Raw genomic sequence first — 22,492 nt, forward strand, 5'->3', positions numbered from 1 at the left:
ATCTCAGTGTTATATATTCTCTTGTAAGTAGTTGTGGAGCTACGTACTAACGTTCGTAACATTGTCACTCACACATCCATGTGCTCGATGCACGACACTCGGTACTGACAGCACCGGTAGCGCCGGTAAAAGCTCGTCGATGCACATGCGTGTGTGATATTTTGTGAGATCTTTTGTTTTATTTTCATATGAGAAAAGAGTTACAATTGTTTAATTTTAAATTGTAAACAAAAACACAATACAGGAAAGTAAATAATAATATAATAAGCAGAATTAAACCTACCGAACTGTACAGAATACAGCTTAAGTAAACAGCCCCTTTGAAAATCATCCCCTAAAGAAGCCACGTGTCATGCAACCGGGGTGCGACCGAGGGGTGTCTAGCGAAACCAATTTGCCTTTTGTATTCTATAAGCCTAATACATCTGCCTCTTTCACACTCATTACAAAACCCCCAGGTGTGAAAGAGATGCACATTTAATCCGGAATTTTAAGAGGGTTGGCAAGTAATAAAGATGTCCTGTACTTTTGTAGTGAAAGTTTTATTAGAAACCTTAAATTTAGTGGCATTAAGCACTTTTTGCTTTGTCATGCCAGGAAATATTAGCATAATACCAAAAAAGTGCTGTTTTAATTAAGGATTTTTCGTATGATTTATAGAGGTTTGCAACGCAAGCTTGTTTTATTTATTATAATTTCATATACAAAATATGAGAACATTCATGTCCCGTCAGGTCGCCCTTTGTTATTTAGTAAAAATCAATACTTCCTCTTAAACCAAAAATGAAATATTGACCTAAATAGAGTACATAAGCTCTAACGATCTTTAGGAAAAAATGGAGCCGATATCTCCAGCACGTGTTTATGACACCCTGTATACAGCTTGATGGGTGACTAAGCAGAAAACAGTCGCCGTAGCAAATTGCACCCGCCTGTATACTGTCGCTACAACTTGTTCACTCGTTCACTGTTTCAATTAAAACATTCCACACAAACACTTTCAAATTCGGTACGCTAATTGGTCGTCAAAATGCGCGCCAAAACTGACAGTTCGGAATCCAAAATGGCCGTTCAAGCGTTATTTAAACGGTTTAATTTGTGCCATTTAATCTCGCCCCTCTTTAAATTGAATAATTGGCAGATAGAATGCAATGTAATTTTCTTTGTACAACGTGTTAGAGAAAATTGTGGAAGAAAACTCTTTTGTTACCCCGACGTTATTTAATTTAATGAGCAATATTTATGTGAGGGAAAATGTACAGTCGACTGTTAAAAATAAATAGCTTTTTATAAGGAACAAAATGTAAAATAATGGGGTTCTGTTGTATGCAAATTGGGCGGTTTGAAGACGTTTTTAATTACTTTCTGCTAACGTGTTCAGTAATTATGCGCACTCAACGGGGAAATGTAATGGGACCATTTTATTATTTATTTTTCATTCGTTGCAACATTCTCTATGCGTTTTTGTATGTATTCGCGTGAATTTCGTTTAAATTACTTTGTTTTATGACTAAGACTGAGGGTGGTTGTTTATTTCTAAATGCTTCGTCATGAAACTTTGAATCGCTGTAAGCAATAAAAGAAATCATAAAAAGGAAAATATTCCGTTTCATTATTCATATAAATTGCAGTATTGCGATTAAATGTTTGTTCTAAAATCTGAAATGGTCAGCGTAAATAATGTTATAGGGGGATATCAAGACGATATTGCAGTGTAAAGAATCTTCGTCTTCAGTTTATTTTGCTCATGATAAATTCATTGTATCATAAAACAAAAGCAGGGTATAACAAGATTAAAACAGTGGGAAATGGCAGGCGAAGCCGCGGGCATGTCTCTACTCATGAATAATTTAGTGGCACAAAAACTTACGGCGCGGCTTATGCAGTCTACGAAGTTTAAATGAATTCATCCAATTCGATCCGTTTTACTTATGATCTATAGCTTGAAGTTTGTAATGTGCATAATTATGTAATGTATCTGGTTCTTCTTTAAAGGTACGTTTGGAATTCTTGACAGATATCGTCAGTTATCTGACAGCGACTGCACATGCTGCTGCCGCTTCGATCCAAAACAGTTTCATATAGATATATATGTCACCGTAAGATTACAAACATCGTTAGATTACAATCTATCTCGAGAGATTGTAAACTGTCGAATTATTGTGAACCGTAACATCTGATTGCAATTTAACGCATTATTTTTCGCTATATTATAATCTATCGATGAGAAATTGTCAAATTGTCAACTGTCCGAAAGCTCTCCCTGATTGGTCAGTCTTTTTGTAAGATGGACCAATCACGACCAGCCGTTCTGTTGCCATGGAGTTCCCATAGAGTTAGGAATGAATTTGTGTTTGAAGACAAACTACCTAATTGTTTTGTTTTTTTTTTTTATAAAAGTTTCTTATAATTTTCCAATTTCATTTAAATAAAACTACTTTTACGGATTTTATCGCGGTCGGTTTTAAACGTCGGGATTAAATAATATAATATAACCGCGATAAAATCCGTAAAAGTAGTTTTATTTAAATGCCTAATATTCGCGTAAGTGTCAGAAATCAATATGTTTCCAATTTCAATTTGTGTTTGAAGAATAAATATTTCGTTACAATTTGTTCTCTCCATATGTCAGGAATATTAATTACATACTCGTACTAAATAATAAATACTTGAAGAATTTTTGAACAGCATTTATTTTATTTAATTAACACCTCTATTTCATTCCTAACTCTACGGGAACTCCATGGGAACAGAACGGATTATTGGTCGATCTTACAAAAAGACTGACCAATCAGGGAGAGCTTTCGGACAGTTGACAATTTGACAATTTCTCATCGATAGATTATAATATAGCGAAAAATAATGCGTTAAATTGCAGTCAGATGTTACGGTTCACAATAATTCGACAGTTTACAATCTCTCGAGATAGATTGTAATCTAACGATGTTTGTAATCTTACGGTGACATATACATACAAACCAGTAGTGCAGCAGGCATGAGCGATCGGCAGTTGCAGTCGGCAGCAAGTATTCAAAACGCATCTTTACAAGAAAGGAAACTTTTAACAAATATTTACTTTTAAAAATATCAGAGACTCGCGACATGAGCAGTGCGAATTACAAATTCAACAAACAACTCCCTCTTTCACGATAAAAATGTCAAAAAACATCAAATTCACACCCTATTGATATTCCGTTACAAAAAAAAGTTAAAACAAGCCTTGGGCCCAAACAAACAGTACATAAAGCCACTTAAAACTCTATAAACCGAGGTCGTCACACTACGATTCGTGCCGTGGTGTATAAACAACGACGGACGCGCCTTAATGATCATGTTACAATCGATACACATACAGACACTACGTAAATTGTTATCCTGGACAACGCCCTAATGTGATGGAAAAGTTTTTTACTAGTTCAGCTTTTCATGCTCCCCTTTTTTGCTCTGTAACCTTAAGAGAAAATGATGTATCTAGTGTCACCTAGAAGTTCGGCTAGTGTCACCTAGAAGTTCGGCTAGTGTCACCTAGAAGTTTGAAACAAAATAATAGGATAAGATTGGCAAGGAGCATTGAGTTCTAATATTTGTTGTATTTCGAAATAATTTCGGTTGTTATAGCTACAGTTTGCTAGTGACAGCTGTTCCAATTGTTCATAAATTTTAAACAAAAAGGTGCAGTCAAACTGTTACAGAAGTTAACGAAGTTCGGAATATTTCAATTAAAATTATGTTTCCAACTATTGGAAAATATGTCGACCTAAAAAAGGGCATTGTAATATCACGTCGTTATTTTTGGTAAAACCCTTCTTTATCATAATTGTAACCCCGTTCCTATTTTGTTATTTGTACCGTAAAGCCACAGGTAGCGACACCATACAAAACAAACAATGAAACATTTCTCTGTTACGTCTCGATACATAACAATTCCTCTTCGTAAACAAACGTGTCAGCTTACCAAAATAATACTGCACGCATTCATACTCCTCCGAGTGGCAACTTCCCTTCCCTTCAGGCAAAAAAATGGCTTCCCTCCATCATTTTGGGGATTTTTCCGAATGGACTCCATACACACAAGCTAATAACTTACAATATATTATTATTATGATACAGGAGAACAAGTCCACGCACTCACAACAAAATGATATTTTTCTTTTATACGTTCATAAAACTTGCTTTATTTCTAAGGCCCTATGTGCAGACGGGCAATTTTTCAACAAGTATTTGTGGGATACAGAGCAAGGGAGTTGCAGACGTTAATTTTAGACAAAGACAGACTTATACGTGAACACGAAAGATAAAATGAACACATTAAGTTAATTTATGTGTTGGGCATGTATTCTTGTAGTGGTAGATGTCGGTAAAAGGCGGGTCGGTAACATAAAATATAACGAGGGGGTATTGTTATTAATGATTCTGAGAAAGTGTAAAAAGTAATTATTTTTACTTTAACTAAGTGAATAGGCAAAACAAAATTACAGTCTGTACTACTGTGACAGAAAAACCTAATTAGAAATGAACGATCACTTAATTACATCATCATTATGTACAAGAACCTTATTAAATTAAACCCGTAGGCAGCTGTCATAAAACACATTATTTCATTGGGTAGCGAAAGAATAATAAATTAATTCAACTTTGACCTCATTTTTAATATAAACAGGTTCGTATAGTATATAAAACATTCACGTTCGAGTAGTATTGTATTCTTGTACAAATAAAAGGCTACTGTGGACAATACATACACTTATGTATACATATACTTATTCATAATGCACACAACTCTATATAAATCCTTACTCGAAATGAGGACTCTTGGAGGTTTCCGAAAAGCCATCTTATTTTAGATTAAATGGTAGTAAATAACTTTCGAGAGGAAACTGAGAAGTTATTAAAACAGTCAAAGTTGTTGGTCCCTACAATATCTACTGTCCTAAATTATATTTAAGAGATTTTTGTTACTATTTTGTGAACTTTCGAATAAAGTCGTAAAAAAGTCTAAGTTGCAATTCGTGTATCATTTTCTTTGCGTTAAAACCAAAACTACAGTACGATAATCACCAACACAATTACAACTAAACAACTTTCTCGTAACAAGGTTGAGTGTTAGGTCATATCACCCTCGGGCGCCATGGCACACTGGTAACACAATAGCGACATAGCAACTGCATCGAAACAAAATAATACAATCGCTTAATAATAAGCTTAAAAAGCGGCTGTAATAATAATGCATAATTACGTGAAAGCGTGCCGTATTATAAATACAGTACTTTACAGCTTACGGGGGAAATGTCGACAGCTGCGTGTGAATCGTACATCTGCCAGCCCTAGCCGCGCACACATTGACACCGCACACACTCGCACCCCTCACAGACGCGGTCCGTCACGCACACTGATGGAGTATCCGCTCGCTGGCACGCACACACGCGCACGCACCTTGCCGCGCGTCGGTAGGGGTGTTACCTCATTGTGCGACACTGCTTTCAGGGCCCGCCCGATAACATTTTGTTTTTACTTGTTGAATGTTTGATGGATGATGGCGATGATTGATTGAGCCTTTTTGGAGTTGCTTTCAATTGTAATAAATTTCATGAATGTAGGCTTGCCCGCCCTTTGTAAGAGATTTTTGTGAGTGAATATTATAAACGAATCAAATCATTAATTTTATTTAAACTAGCGGCCGGTTTTCTATTGTTGTTTGCTTGAATGTTCGAGTAAAAATGTATCTCTTCTATCGAGTGTAAATATCGGTAAAATGTGTTCCATTTCCAAATCCCTTTTGGGAGCGATGTAGACAATACAAATCCATACCCTGGTTGGCGAGGACAATTTACATAACTCGTCAGCGACAACCCCTGTTGCAATTTAATCAGTTAATGTATTTGCTCTCGGCGCTTTCGGTTTTATACACCGAATGGTTATGTTGAAAATGTTCGCTGATTGGCCAAATGTTAGTTTTGTTCTACAGTCAATTGAAAATAACAGATGGCTAACATTTGTAAAAGTTAACTGGTGACAGCTAACCTGCTCTTAACTGATCAAAAAGAAAATTGATCCGAACAACTTCCTCTTTCTTCAAAATCGGGTAAAGCCATAACAACAAAATGTTTCAATAAGCGAACAAAGAAAGAAGGCCAAATTCAAATTTGAATTAATTTCCAACTCGGAGTCCACTCCAGCCAATTTCCGAAAGTTGACAAAAATTATTCCTGTAAAAAAGTTGTATGTATCAAATGTCAGTCAGATAGGCGAAGGCAATTCTGTGAGTGCCATTGTCCGGATCCTTTATACAATTTTATTGGCTTTCTGAGCTATAAAACTTTGGACCAAAGGAATTCTTCCTAACAACCTCGGATGCGGGTTCCCTCGAATTTCTTGATACGATATCGTACAGTGTAATTCCTTGTTTATTTTTTATTGTGGTGTCTTTTTGTTGTGGCTTCAGGTTTCCTTTTATCTTTAAACTTATTAGATGGATCAGCCTCTGTAGAAGCTTGTTTCATTGGATTTTCTTTGTGTAATTTAAGTTTAATCAAGCTGAATGGAACTTTCCAGGAAGGGGTTCAAAATCAATTAAACCTTCGATCTTAGTTCCAAGTTATCGGGTAATAATGACGGTGATCGGGGCCATTTACACGATCAATTTGTCAAGATCTAGAGGTGACTTTGTTTTGAACTTGAATAGTTATTTCACTTACGATAACTTCAACTACAGAGTACAGTGGAACTCGACAGCAGACTGACAAAATATAATAAAGTGTATGTGTAACACGTAGTTTCAGTCCATATAAATTCTCCACTGTAGTGGTTATCTAGAATATTTGCGGTATGCACTGGCAGTACACGTTTCGTCTGTTACAGACCTATTCTGTCGGGGAGATGTTCAGAGGAACCATATTGAACTATTTGGTAGACTGCTTGTGATCGTGTTTTGTTTGTTAAGCTAGTATCTGCAGTTCCTTGCGTCAAGAATCGACTTCTTTGTCTTCCAAGTCCTTACTATTATTTCGTAACCTTTGGCCCTTACCTTTATTGCTCCTCAAATTATTCGCCGTTATATTGTTTGCCAGATTCATCATTTTTGAGTGCGTCAAAAGTCCGCTGATTCTGTATGTCGTCCCACTTTAAAGTTGTATAATGAGGCTACATAATTAGTTAGGTTAGGTCGTCAAAACCTCTAAGACTTGAGACTAAATAAGAGGCAATAAAAACTACAACATACACCAAGTGTAAGACAGAGCTTTTAGTTATTCACACCCAATATGTTGCACAATATTCTTGTTAGTTTAAATCTAAAAATATAAAACCCTGTTTATAAGACACCGACAATAAAAAATGCATTTATTACCTGCTACTAAATGTAGCAACCATTACTCTTCTTCTGACACAGACCCCAGAGAAAATAACTAACCCTAAAATGCTTGCACATTTGATACAGGATAAAGTATACTGCCAGGATAAAACCCTGTGGGCGTAATAAATTTCTCTGCCAAATAATAAATACAATATTCATCTAGTAGGTAACTGCCTCGAGTTCACATACTGCCAGGCCCGCCGCTAGCTGTTTGTTCGCCCGCGTGCAAAACCGATTATGCCGCCCTACGACTACATATTATACTGGGTTTTGTCAAAAAATATATAAGGGGGGGGGTCCAGGGGGTCCGGACCCCCCCGCCCATTCATATCCATCTTACTTTTCCAACAGAAAAAAATATGTACATGCACCGCTCTGATTGCAAAAAACCCACTTCCTTCTGGATACATAAATATTGCAATAGGTACATAACATATTTTACACATAACTTTTTATTTACTTGAAATGCTCTAAGTCTTAGAGTAACCTAAGAAGTCCTGGATTAGCCCATTAGCAGACTAAGCAATTGCTGAGGGCATCAATGCAGTGCAATCATTACCCAAGTGGCCTCCATGTATTGAAAGATTGTGATTAATGGGTAGGTACCTACATATTGTATATCAAAGTGCTTAGAACAGATTATGGGTAACTTAAACTAACGAACGTAAATATCTATAGCAATGTTTAATTTCAGTAAAATATGTTATTAATGGTTTTTGGTGGGTTTCCCTTTAAAAAAGTCAACGCATGAGACATATTTCATATGTAATAACAATGTAGGAAGCGCGAGCAAAGCGAGCGCGAAATTTTTTTAGTCTAAGGACACAAAACAAATAAAAACCACTGTAAATTAACAAAGCAAAGTCAAAAAGTAAGATATGCACAGAAATGAAGTGCAAATGTACATGAAGCCGCGAGCGAAGCGAGCGCGATTTTTTCCTTAGAGTTTTCATGAAGTAAACATATAATAAAAAGCCAAAGTGAACAAAAAGCTATAACGGACGTGAGCGAAAAATTATTTTTCAGAATTGAATGCCTCAACAATTAAACAAAGATAAATTGCGATCAGTGCTGGTTTTTACTCTACCAGCGCCCTAGGCGAGATTTCTACGGCGCCCTCCAACTGCAATTCAAACCCATACGAAAAACAGAGACGCATGTAGTTACCGATTGCGCGAGCGAAGCGAGCGCGAATATTTTTTTTATAGTTAACAAGTCGAAACAAAAAGATTAGACTGATTAGACAGAAAAAGAAGGTTAGCCTGGAAGCCGACCCCGACATAGTTTGGGAAATGGCTCGGAGGATGATGAAGTCGAAGCAAAAATTACGTAGAACGTAGCCCAATCGTACATAAGTTATTGCTGGTTGATGAATGCAAAAACACTGGAACACGTCTTATGATTGCGATTGAAATTTTTGTTATATTTTAGAACTCAAAACAAAATGTTTAAGTTTTGAGACATAAAAGTAGTGTTTCATCGAGAATTTCTCAAATTTAACGCGGAATTAAACACAAATTCGCTTCGGCGCCCCTGAGCCCGCGGCGCCCGGGTTATTCGCGCACGCTGCACCATTGGTTAAGATGGTCCTGATGCATTCATTTGGGTACAGTTCTTGTAAGTTGCAATCTTTGATGAAATTTAAAACAAAAATAGGAGTAACATCTGATCAAGGATTGGTTGGGGGCGCCTGCGGCGCCCCTTATATTCGGCGCCCTGGGCCGTAGCCCAACCGCGCCCTACCCTAAAATCGCTACTGACTGCGATATCTGACATGGAGACGCGAGCGCAGCGAGCGCGAATTTTTTTGGGGATGCAAAGGATGAACCCGTCAAAATTGATAGGGGACGACCAAAGCGAGGGCGGCTTTTTCTGAATTTTTATTGCTAATCTAGTCATCTATTTTTAGTAAAAATATTTTTATTACGTAATTATGGTTTAATTTTGCCGCCCCCTAAGGCCGCTGCCTCGAATTTTGCGGGCAGCGGGGCGGCAGCGGCGGCGGCGCGGGCGGTCACCGTTTGACTGGAGCTCACCGCTCGTTGCCCGCTCCCCGCGCCGCTGTATTCGAGTGCCGGTCCATTTGATTATACGCGTAAGATCCTGCCGCTCCCGCGCCGCCGCCGCTGCCGCCCCGCTGCCCGCAAAATTCGAGGCAGCGGCCTAAATAGTGCCGCCCAGGGCATTTGCTCTCTCCCCCAACGCTACGCTAGTTATATTCTTAGCGGCTTTGCTGTGTTCGGAAATATTGAAATCAAATAATTGGTAAAAAGATATTGTATTTTTTTAATATTATTGATAGGTCGCTCGATTTGCCGCCCCCTAGGACGTGCCGCCCGCGTGCGGTGCACGCGCTGCACGCCCGCTTACGGCGGGCCTGCATACTGCTGGATTATATCGCAATCCACTAATATTGTACCATGTCACATTTTCCGGCATTTTGGCTGCAAAAGGTTACTCGCTGGAGCGTATTAAAACCATGCAATGTATAATTCATAAATGTGAGACGAATGAAAATTCTAAGTTTGTGCAAAGTTCAGAATAGGGGTTGTGGCACGGAGTAAGGAAAGGCAAGCGGATATGCTATAATGCGGGTAGGTCAGGCGCCTTCTTCTACGTCAATTTAGGGCATGACTGAAACTATCACTTTCGACTGAATTAACGAGGCGTTCGGGTGTCTGGAGGCTCTGCTCTTTGAGGCGACGATTTTTGGTATTACAAAAAAAATCAAGTCCAAAGAAGGTGTATAAGGGCGAAAACAGTAACGTACCTCGTCCCCCCCTCCCCCTTTGGCGCGCTACTTTCTTAGGCGATTTTCCGTTATGTCACCTCCGCTAGTCAATTTGTTCTCTGTGGGTTGCGGTATATACTGGGGTATTACAGGGGTAACCCTTAATGTGCGCTCCTGTACAAGTGGGGCGTTTTGTACCCCATCTGGGTGCCGTCACGTTCGACCGACGTGCCGCTTTACGGTTTAATTGACATTTGTTTTTGGTATCAAAAGGACCCGTGTTCTCTGAAATATTAATGTTATCAGTGTAAAAATAAAAGGTATGTCGTAATGAGATAAAGCGACGTGGTCGTCAAAACTTTGCATAACCTATTAGATTTTATTTAATTCAATTGTATGATTAACCTCATGGACCTGCTTTTAAAAATATAAAATTGTAAATTCTCAAACTCCATCTTTTAGCAATTAAACTAAAAAACTTATACGAAATAAACGTCTGAAAGTTTCAGGGAATTCGAAGTTAAAAAGACTGTGTGGGGTAATAGTGTACACTTAAAACGAAATGCTATAACCCCACAGTTTAACTCGAGCAACTGGTACTACGCCCGACTGTACCTCGGACACGTACCGTGCTCGTTTAGCTTTAGTTTCAAAATAAAACTTACAGCAGTTTGATCGTTAGGAAAAAATAAAACTGCTGTAATGCAGTTGTTTCGACTTTATTTCGACCTCATGTACAGATTTTATGAGTCTGTACACTTATTGCATATTTAACTAACTCCATTAGCATTTTATTCCACCAATATCAATGATGCTGTAACTTACCAAGAATGCACTTTTACAAGCATCAATTCTTATAAAACGTTTATCGTTAGAACGGGAATTTTCGCTGTACATGGTGCACTGAACCCAAAAGATAGGACAACTGATCCGGAAAGCAGTTTCTTGGAAAAATTCCAGCCTGATATCGCTGTTTCCTATACAAAAAGACGCCTCACTAATGTGTATTTCACTTAGATCCTCTTTGTCGTGAAGACCGATGATAAATGCGCCTTTAGTTTCTCTTATAAATAACCTCCTACGAATTGTTGCATTGTAAGAGCAGCACACTGCAAACTTTTAGTCGACCGATCGTTTTTTTTGGTCTCACAAATCGGTATGAAGATGAATGGTAGCACGCATATTACAAAGATCAGGTATTTAGTCGGTATCAGATTGGCTAAAAACTTTTTAGAGTTCCCACAAACTGTAGACGAAACAATCGGCCGACAGTTGACCCAATGGAATCTTGAAGCAATCAAAGTTTTCAGCCGGTCTGATACCGGCTAAAGACTTGCTTTTTTCTAACCATCTTTGTAATGTGCCTACTACATATTTCATCTTTATACTAATTTATGAGCTCAAACAAAGTATCGGCCGACTAAGTCTGCAGTATGCGGGTTGAAAGGTGTAGTTACGACACTTCTAATCACGTGCGATCCATAAATATTACTATCGACTTGGGACGATAAATCACTAGTATTATCGATATAAGCGTATTTAGGTTATAATGCGACCCGTGGGGTGCTTTATGCCCCATCTGCTTATAGTGAGCATGTGTTGGTTGCACACGGTGGGGGCGGATGAACCCAAAACCGTCTGCGATTTTGCACATGGAATAGCGAAATGTAGTCAGTTTTTTTGTCATAAACTGTAAAGTACTTACGTGCTTTTATATGATAGGTATACAAGCACATAGTTACTTTGGATTTATTATACGTTTTTACTACTTTAAATTACATTCCTTTAAAAATTTCCATGACATTTGATAGACATAAAACGCACTTAATAAAATTACGAGACAAAGTACACAGTCATCTTATTTACGTACTACAAAGGAGCTTACTCACAAATACCGTTTGTATTTTTGGACGTGAATGAATCTCATTTCGGTAATTCGACGTTATTTTCGCACAATACCGGCGCGGTTGAGGGTGGTTTAAACGTGACGTTTTGAGTGAAAATGTGGAGTTACAAACGGTTGGCGGCCTTTGTGATATTCGCCTGACTTGCAGTATTTTGATTTGTGGTGAACTGGACTTGATCGGTGCATGTATTGTAGAGCAATAGATCCTCCTTGTCTCACTTTGTTAGGCACAAGTTTTATTAGGCAAATGTACCTATGGATAGAAGTCTTGTATTTTATGACTGGCAGTCTTTTGTTTCCATCTGCACTCTGTGTAAAGAAATGGAGATATGTTTATTTATTTAACAGTTTATGTGCACAGTGTGAGAGTAAAAAAAAAATCAAGTAACGAGGCACTACTTATGTCCCAAAAAAATATTTTCCTGCCGACCTTATGCCGTTCAGTTTAAAGATTTAGACCTGAATAAAAGTATAATTCCCTTGTAAAGACAGAAGAGGGCTATTAGAACAAAGTTACACTTTATAACCGTTAAAATATTTTATTAAAACCGCTTGTTGCGTTGTCATAATTTGCAAAAACTCCAAAGAAAACTTTCAATAGAGAACTCCTGTAAAGCAATAATTATAGAAGTAATGGTTAGCGTGTTGGTAACCGCATTGCAGCTATCTGGTTCACCAGTGAACCCCGTTGGGACATACAGGCAATAGCGTATAGCGACGTACCTTAGCCTTCATCGAGTGATGCGATACAAGATGAATTTGACCGATTTACAAAGGTTGTTAGGAAAGAATTAGTATTTTATGTATGCTACCTTTCTGTATTTTTAGTGCTGCTGCCTATTGCCTGACTAAAAACAATATTTAAAATTGGACATTAAAAAATTATGTGTTCCAAAGTTTTAGCAACATGGAATTTAGGTCGTTTCTTTTAGTAAATTTATTTGTAAGTGCTTTGAAATTCGGTTTGTGCACAACATTTCACGAATTCTTGATTGCATTGCCACCGTTTTGCATTTCCACAAAACTATGCACTAACTCATTTCTCGTGAAAACTATAAAATGTGGTCCGCTATGAAGTCTCAACACGACATTTTAAAATACACATTTCCCAAAACCAAGAAATCCTTTTAGCCAACGTTTGCAACATGAATTTTCATAAGACCGAGTGAAACAACCCCAGTGTTCCAGCTACGTAAAACTGTGTTATTTTTCTAGGGATCCTTAGGTCGAAAGTACGGGAACTTTAGCACTGTGGGACACAGTGGCGCCTGTGTAATTTTCTACAATGGGGCAATACACGCGATGTATGGGCAAACTTAAATTTTCTGTCATTCCCACCTTTCCGTGCTGGCAATAAAGTTTCATTTAGCAAAATGCAGGTGTTAATACAAGTTGTTTCCATGTCACTCCGGTGGCATGTTCATGAAACATTCAGTTATCTTTTACATAATTTTAACACAATTTTTACGTTCTTCTCTGTATGTTTGATATGGAAATTGCTTGAGGTTTACAGCTAAACAATGAAAGTAACTAATGCAATTACAAAGTTATTTTATAATTACACATTTTTTCTATTTACTGCGTGTTTTATACTACTTGTTAGTCATATAAGTTATAATAATAGTATGTGGTCAGAACATTGGCATTAATGTCATGTCTTACCTAAGTTGCCTAAACGTAAGGCATTTAAATATACCGATATGACATCATAATCGGCGACCGGTAACTATATAAAAACGCGTCCCCGGAAACAGTGAGAGACTATAAATCTTTCAAACCGGACCTATTGGCTGAATATATAACTTAGTATTAGACACCATGACATGGATATGGGACGTTTTTGTATATATTTTTGTCAACATGCAAAACGTATTAACACACACGATTCGGTTTTACGAGTCCGCGGGATTTATTCCACGAAAATTAATACATATTTCTCTGTACATACATAAATATTTTGTATCAGAATTTTTGTGACATGTAAATGAAACCATTTTCTGAAATATTCGTGTTTCATACACAGATAATACGATCGTTATCAATCAGTTGGAATACGGTAAATGAAAAGTTTTCAACAACAAAAATCCTCATACAAAATGATTAAAGGCTCGAATATTCAAACTGAACAGCATGTAAATTAATTCATTAGTCCGAACAATTTGTTGTTTATTAATAAACTTCTTAACTTCCGACTCAAACTGTCAGAAACTTTTCACTTAAAATCCTCGTTTAAATTCGGCTAAATGTAACCTGGGGTATGCATCATATAATGTACTGTAGAGCGCTATATAGTATAGAATAGAATAGCATAGTATTTATTTCTTTGTATATGGTAATGACATTCAGGTCTTACCATATAAAACAGTTTCACATAACCTACCGTTGCCGGTGAATCATTGGTTGGTGGTCTGGCAGAAATCAACCGGCATCATTGAATTATAATGTTATTAACCTTTTTTAATATTCGAAATTGCTGTTGCTATCTCATAAATATAAACTCGTTAACATCATAATCAATTTACAGCAGGGCAAAATATAGAGGCGCTCTAAAACTTGTTTTAATTCATATTTCAAAAAGGGATAATAATACTGGCTCTTATAACCGTCTTTATGTCAATTTATAAACATTCGTACCATCATTAAAGTTTTCTATTTTATTGAAAATTTAAAAAAGTAAAGATTATGTTCATGAATAAAAAAAAGTAATAACAAAGTAAAATAAGTATGGGATTGCAATATGTTTTAATTAGTGCTTTAAATGAAAATGAGAAAAAAAAACTCTTATTAACAATTAAATAGGTTTTTAGCAAGGGTTTTCGAAATATAATTTCAAGTACTTTTTGCTCCGAAAACAACAAATTCGGCGTTATTATTTTGATAACGAGAGCCCAAAACAAAGTTCAAGTAATTCTTAAGAATACAATATTAAGTTTGAAACAAAAATTAACTTTTGCATAGACAAAATACGGCCTCACATTCTTGGAACGATTTCGTATTTTCTTTGTAAATGAAAATAAGTTCTAACAATTTCAGATTAGGGTGGTAGCATACTTAGATGTTAAATTGTGAATTTATTAAGATTTTTCAAAAAAGCACTTTGATAGTCCCGTTGTGTTTGATTCCGATCTTTAGTGTGATTTCTTACTCATTACAAACTACGTAAAAAATTCGTAGTGAATTTTTAAGAGTTCACGATTTGATGGCGTTTTAACTTCTTTTAGGCATGGTCCTAGTTAATCACAATATTTAAGTAATAACCCATATTTAGGCATAATGTTCCCATAATTACAATGACAGCAAAAAAGTAGCTGTATAAAAATGAAAAACTGCAACGAGGCATTTTTCTGTTATTTTTTAAAATAATTTAAACCCCGCATTCAAATCGCGTGTGCCGAACAGAGTTGCAATACTTTTCGACTCCATCACGCCACGGCGAAAATTGTTTGTTTCGTGCCCGATACTGTAATTTTATTTTGTTTGCAACTTTTTTTTATTATTGAACATGGCATTAGTTGGGTAAATTACTTCATTATAATGCTAACCCTTTCGCATGACTTTGTTATGAGTGAATTATCTAGATCTATTACTTTAACAAGCTTATTTACATTTTTAATTAAGGGGAATTCTAAATTCAAAAATCTTGCAACTCAATATGATGTGACAAAAAAAAATCTAGCGTTCGTTGACTCATTAAGAGCAAGGGAAAAATTAAAAGCCGCAAAAGAGAGGATACGAGGTGGGAAAAGGAGGGGTACAGTCTCTCTAACAGCCAATATCCGTTCGATCAGCTGTGCAGCGGAAACAGATGGCAACTTGAGTGAGCTAAAGCGTCATTCATTCTCAACGTTTTTTTTTTCGAATGACTAACGATTTTCCGTCTGTTAACGTATTCGGCCTTTTTTTCCTGTATACGTGAGTGCAAAAAAATGGCCGTCAGCTGATAGTGTTGTCGTTACACAGATGTTTTTCGATTTGTTTCTGCGACACCCTGTTATTGGCCTATTTTCACCTGTTATTTGATGGATCGGCTGACCGAGCGGCTCGTATGACTTTACTGAACCATTTTCGTGCCACTGTATTTTATGACCTACTTATACTGACATAGATCTTATTTTAGATCATCTGCTTCTAGGGGTAATAAGTTATTTGGCTGTCATTTACATCTGCAAGGATTCATGTTTAGCAATTTCGTTTTAAATACATTTTTGCTTACGTTCCTAATCCCGGTTACCTTTATCCCCTCATAAATATTTCGCTTAGAATGACGCAGCAACGTGACACCCAAACGAATGCTGTTATTAATCATTGAAACGGATATCTTCAGACAATTTGAATCTTACCATCTAGATAATAAGGGTCAATTTGTATTGCTGGAACTGTAATTAAAAGTTTGCAAACTACATTCCCGCGTTCTGTATAGAGAGACTTCCTGCTTCCACCGTCTGATTAATATGTTAATCTGCGACGTCATACTGTCTTAATGCAGTCTCTTAGTTTTGGTACATTACACAGCCAACTGTATATAAATTGCTAGCTTTGTGTTGTTGATTATGTGGTTCGCCTGAAGACAGACTAAGACTTGCTGAAGGCTTCACGGGAATAGTTAATGAATTTAGAAAGCAATTAATTAAACAGTTCGTACCAAGTTTCAGGTAGACACCTGTTTTGTACAGCCCGTCTTAATTTCGTCATTGGATCCCAAGTTCGATTCGATGATCATTCGAAACGTTGGAATCGATTTGTCCCAATCGAGAGTGCTATCAACGTCTATTCCGGACATCTGTTGTTGGAAACAAAAGTAATCATAGGAACGGGGTCGTTACACACTGCTTCTAAACCGACGCTTTGCAAATGACACGTCCCACGTTTAGAACGTTCGCGATTTGAATAACATTCGGACGACATGACAGCTGGGAATTGCGATGGGAATATCATTTTTGTCCCAATCGGTTGCTGCTAAAAGTCATGAATATTTCATCACGTGATATATATTTTAATGGCTTGTTATTCTATTGATAGTTTTAAAATTAAAATATAGCGCTTAATACTCCGTTAACGTGTTATGCAACTCAGAGTGGGATAAATCAACAAAATGCGAAATAATCGATTCTAATCCAATGTTGACTATTTAGTGCAGAATTAGCGCGAGAAGCAATCAAGATAGGTGTTGTCGTTATATTTGATTGAGCCGTACCACATTTCTGTGTGCTAATTACCGGCCGGGTCGTAATTACGACTATTGTGGTACATTAATTACGTAACTTCAGCGATTATGGAAGACGTCTATGTGGAACATCGATAGTAGACTGCCGATTACGAATAATCGAAATAATATCTGTTTGATGTCCTTAGTTCTGTTTATTTACAATTTAAGTGTTTGTTTTACGAGTTTAGTTTGGATTAATCGAGTTACCCAAGGTTCATTTGTGGTTTAGTTGTATATTGACAACCATTAAAGGCATGATACCTCCAAGTTAACGTTCTGGCGAAACCGAACGCGCTTAAGACATTGCAATCCAACACCAAGCACAATAAACAAGCAATGCAATACGATTCTAAATCTTATTCCGAAGTGTGAAAGTCGTTTATAAAATGCATCTTTTCTTTCGTCACATATCCAAGTTTGTTGGAGTCTCATCGAATTCCCGCGCGGTCTGACACGTCCGTAAACTACTAACTCACATTAACGAATATAGTCAAACTTGTACAAAACTGGGAATAGGTGTTATCCTGGGAAAAATATATCTCGTTGTTTTTCGCATCACTAGTGGGTGATTATCAAAGTTTCTCCATAACGTAGTCGAGTGATGTACAACACTAGGTGTAATTTCGTAACGTGGTTTATAATAAGAGATAGAACTATTGGTTAATAAATAACATTGAGCTTACGAGCCCTTGTGGAGCAATGAAAGTTATGGTTCGTGCCAAATCTGGTCTTGAGCCAAGTTTGGTATTAATATGGTTTATAAAATTGTAACACATTACATACTCAGTATCTAGTGATTGCATGGAAAATGGCTGAAAATGACCTCTACCTATTTCTCTTTATAAAATTAGAATATTAGCGTCTTTGTAATATTAGCGCAACTGTAATCATGTAGGTACTAGCAGCGCATATCTTGCTTGCAGGTCTTACCAAAGATGATAAGCAGCTTATAGGAACTACTATGGTTTTCTTTGCCGAGATGCTGCATTGAAAAATAAGGGCTTCATTGATATTGTACACGGGGCATGGAATTATTTTCTCTGAGACTTAATTCCTAGTAGATATAATAATAGACAGATATTGGAAGGCTACAAAAAATATAAACATGCATAATATTTTCGAAATATCGCCTTTGCTTATTCTAAAGCTTAATGAAATTAATCCGGGTCGAAGTATTCGGCAAAACACTTATTAAAAAAACATCCCGTGTTTTTCACAGAAAAATCAAATTAAGTTAAAATCAGAATTTAATTCCATATTCTAAAGAAGATCCAAAAAACCCAATTAGATTATTTAACTTAATTGCGAGAACGTTTATTTTGGAGCATTTGGAATGTTAATTTAGCAGCAAAATTAGCTGTACAAATACAAGTTTTGATGCAAAAATATATTTTACATGATTCCACAAAATTAAACAAGTTTTTTACATTAATTTAGGTACAAAATAATGAACCCTTTTATATTGAATGTAATTTTATACATAGATAAAGGTTATTTAAAAATTACATAAAGCTTACCTAGTAGTCTACAAAATTTTGTTAAGGGAGGATCAAAACATATTCTATAGAGGAACTAATAAGATTTTTAAGTAAAGGTCTAAATTAATTCTTGAAATTTCTTCATAAGAGAGTGTTGTCGGTGCTTAGTACATACCACACAGGGTATGTAAAAGTATATCTACATTGTAGTGCATAGATAGATAATTTTGTTAAAGCTTTTTATTATCTGTTAACGTGACATCAACGTGATTGAATATCCCGGTAATAATTTTAAACTCGGCCAATAAATACAATGTTGGTAAAAGCATAAAATTAACTAAATAGGGCAGTAAATTTATTTCATTGTAACACCTATTAGTTTTATGCAAGGAGGAATAAAATGCACTCTGTTAGCATTGTCTACGCGTGGCAGTTGAAATTAAATTAAATTTCAACTGCACTTAGTAAATGGTTTTAAATGAATTCTGCTCGTTTCTCCTAGTGTGCAGTATTTTATGACTTTATCTACACTGTTCAGATGAGAAACGCTGTGTATTATCGTCATTTGCCTAGCCTTTTCCCAACTATGTTGGGATCGGCAGCTGAGTACCAGTGTTTTACGAGGAGCGATTTCCTATCTGACCTCCTCAACCCAGTTACCTGGGCAACTCACAAGGTCCCTCCGAAACACGCGTTGTGTACATCTTAACTATAAAAACTAAAAAAAAACTATATTTAAAAAATAGCCTTTTGAAAACTAGTGTTTCATTAGCTTCTTTCTTTTTAAATAAGGACCCATTTAAGAATAAATATTCTTTTTATAGTAGACCTTGTCGGCCATTGTTAAACTTTTCTATTGAAAGCATGCCTTTTAATGAAAGTTTTTTTATTTTTTCAGGTAAGTATCGAGACTGGAATCAATATATGAAGAGGGAATACAATGTTTACTGTAGACTCGTCTTTTAGCAGTAAATATGTAAGTTTTTCTAACTTGGTAATCATTTCTTTATACACAGAATTTGTTTATCAATCTTTTCAAAATTCATATTAAATACTAAAATTCTGAAATGCAAAATATATAGTTGTTACAATATTTTTTAGTTTTGATTTTAGAATTACTATTTATTAAAACTAAGATTAGTTGCAAAATAATGTAAAATGTTTACTATCAAGCAATTAGTAAATGTTGTACCAAATACTTACAACGATATCAAGCTTTGATTGAAGTTGTTTTATTATCTATGCAAACAAAACCGCTTTTAGTTTCTCCTTTATTCATATTTATCATTGTCTCTATTCTCGTGTTTATTTAGAGTTTCTTAGTACCATCAATTTCGTATTCTAAATTGAGTCGCATATAATGATAAATAACTATTTGTTTACGCAAACAAGACTGTTTTCTCACGGGATTTAGTAAACTTGTCTCTGAAAATGTTTGCTATTCTCCATTTACAGTATTTAAACTATCAATTAATAGAGAGAATGTATGATGAATTTACTTGAATAAATACATATAAAGGTAAATTTATATGCAAAGTTATTTGTGACTTAAAATTTGAATTACTGTGAGAGTGAAAAGGAATAAAGGGTTAATGATGAAACTTCATCCAGTAACTGATTGCTATTTAAAATGCAAATGACACGATTCAGATCATGAACATTCCTGGAATTAACGTCGATATTTATTAACGAGAGAGGCAAGTCATTACAATGTACTTCAAATTCAATTTGCAAGGGGCGTTTAGATTCATTACCTACAATTTCGTATTTTAGATCTTCTCTGAATTTTAATGGCGGCAATTTGTGATGGCATGTGACGCTATCGCGATGACGTAATCATCTTACGAAGATTGTTTAAGTCATAATTAATATTACATGAGCGGGAATTCTACGTCGCTGTGCTGTCTGCCAGATGTGTATAGTTGTATGTTAAAGATTGAGATACGGGGCGACATATTTCGATTAGTTAATAGTTACTTGCGTATTTGTGAGAGTAATTCACGTGGTGTTTCCTAGGCAGAAACAGAAGCGTAGAGGTACAAAAATAATAAGGAAAACAAAAATGACGGTTACAGCGAGAATTTGTAAAAAAATCGTCATCCAACGTATAAAGCCGTCAATAAACTCCGAATAACTCAAGCAGGAATTATTCAAATTCGCGAAATCTAATCGAAAATTTATTCGAACATAGGGCCTAAAGTGGGAATGTGCGGATCCGCGCCGAGTGGTTAGATTGCCCGGGATTTGCATTTCGGTCCCTATACGGTACACGTGTAAGTGACGTATAGCAGAATAACATGACAGTTGCGTAGGTCGGGGACGATATTGCTCGATGTTATCGATAAATCGCGTGACAATCGAATCGAAATAAATATCGAATATCGACGAAATAAATATTACTTTGGAGACAATTAATTTATAATTCATATGCCAAAATCCACTGTAATAAATAGTTACTAAAACTGACACATAATCACACAGAACACTTTTATGTACTTACATATTGCGGTTTCACGGCATGACCATTGATTGATGAACAGTTTACCGACTGTCACTAATCCCTGTTTGCGCGTTTATCACGGCTTGTTGAATTATAAATGTTCGTTATTACTGCTAATCGTCAGCATCTGAAATTAATTACTTGTAAAAGGTATATGTACCTACATGTTACATATGTATGTACGCCTACCGTGATTATATCGTAATCCGCGACAGTAGGCCACAAATACTGCGACATATTCCAAAGATATACGTCATTTTGTTGAATCTATAAACACTGATTTATTTAATACCATTTCATTTACGACTGAGGACATTTTATTCACCTTTTTCTCGACATTCACAACGCCATAAGTTTTGATACGTCAATTCTATATCACGATAAACCTTTACGACGGCGACAGAAATCCCGCGATAAAAAAGTATATTACCTCCAAACACATGTTAATCACTCGATTTTTTTTTATCGAGAGACACTACGGCCGAATTTCAGCAACGTCTTAAGCGTCCGTTTTTCTTAAAACGACTGTTCACTATGTATTTTTTCGTTCCATTTTCGAACTAAACAGATGTTTTAGGAAACTGACGTTTAAGCTGTCAGTGAAGTTGGACTCAAATGCGGACTTTTTACAGCTGTGTCCCACCACTAGTTCTAAACATCGACACGTTTCGTCAGTTTTACGCGGGAACTTGATTGCTCCCGTAAATAATAAACATCGGTGTCACTTTTATCTAGAGACGTGCTTTCGAAGCTTCATACATTATTTATTTATAAAGGACAAGGGATCTGCATCTCTCTAGGGTATATTGAACAAGTTTTATGTGTTGTCATTCAATATTAAAGATTAGGGAGCGGCTGCCGAATATTTTTACTCTTCTTAGAAATTAATCCAGACTTATTCATGAAAGTTTTCATCAAATATAATGTTCTCGTGAAAATGTTTTCAGAGATATTAAAAAGGAGATGAGAAAGAGCTATGTAAATAACCTTACGGCAGATCTGAAGGTTGAATGATATTGCTTGATTTTTGCACAAGCTGGTACAAACTGCGGTTACTAGTTGCGTTCTACTGCAGTTGGCTATCTAAATTGCACATGTTGACTCATTAGCTGCAGTCACTAATAACATCTACAGAACATGGCGCAGCATTTGTAACCAAACCCTCAAATCTAATTACGTAATAAAAAATCCAATCCAAACTTCTATATAAAAATATTTTTATGAACATTGAAAAACTTCAGCAGAAACATTAAAGTAACACGTGACGTCATAAAAGTAGGGCTGGCACCTTTATGAAATATATGCGCACTGTCCCTACAC

General features: G+C 36.2%; 1 protein-coding gene across 7 annotated transcripts in view; it reads left to right on the forward strand.

Annotated features, from left to right (window-relative positions):
- Positions 1 to 22,492, forward strand: part of LOC110374150 (brain tumor protein) — a 443,804-nt gene that overhangs the window by 400,732 nt on the left and 20,580 nt on the right. For 4 of the 7 annotated variants that reach the window (XM_021331739.3, XM_049841244.2, XM_021331738.3 and 1 more), the window contains one exon: positions 19,571 to 19,648. The exons of the other annotated variants lie outside the window; for them this stretch is intronic. In XM_021331739.3, coding sequence (XP_021187414.1) covers positions 19,647 to 19,648 — 2 coding nt within the window. In that variant the 5' untranslated portion in view covers positions 19,571 to 19,646. The remainder of the gene's footprint in view (positions 1 to 19,570; positions 19,649 to 22,492) is intronic. 7 annotated transcript variants of the gene reach the window in all.

This window comes from Helicoverpa armigera, chromosome 19 (genome assembly GCF_030705265.1).
Source record: "Helicoverpa armigera isolate CAAS_96S chromosome 19, ASM3070526v1, whole genome shotgun sequence".
NCBI classification, from domain to species: Eukaryota; Metazoa; Arthropoda; class Insecta; order Lepidoptera; family Noctuidae; genus Helicoverpa; species Helicoverpa armigera.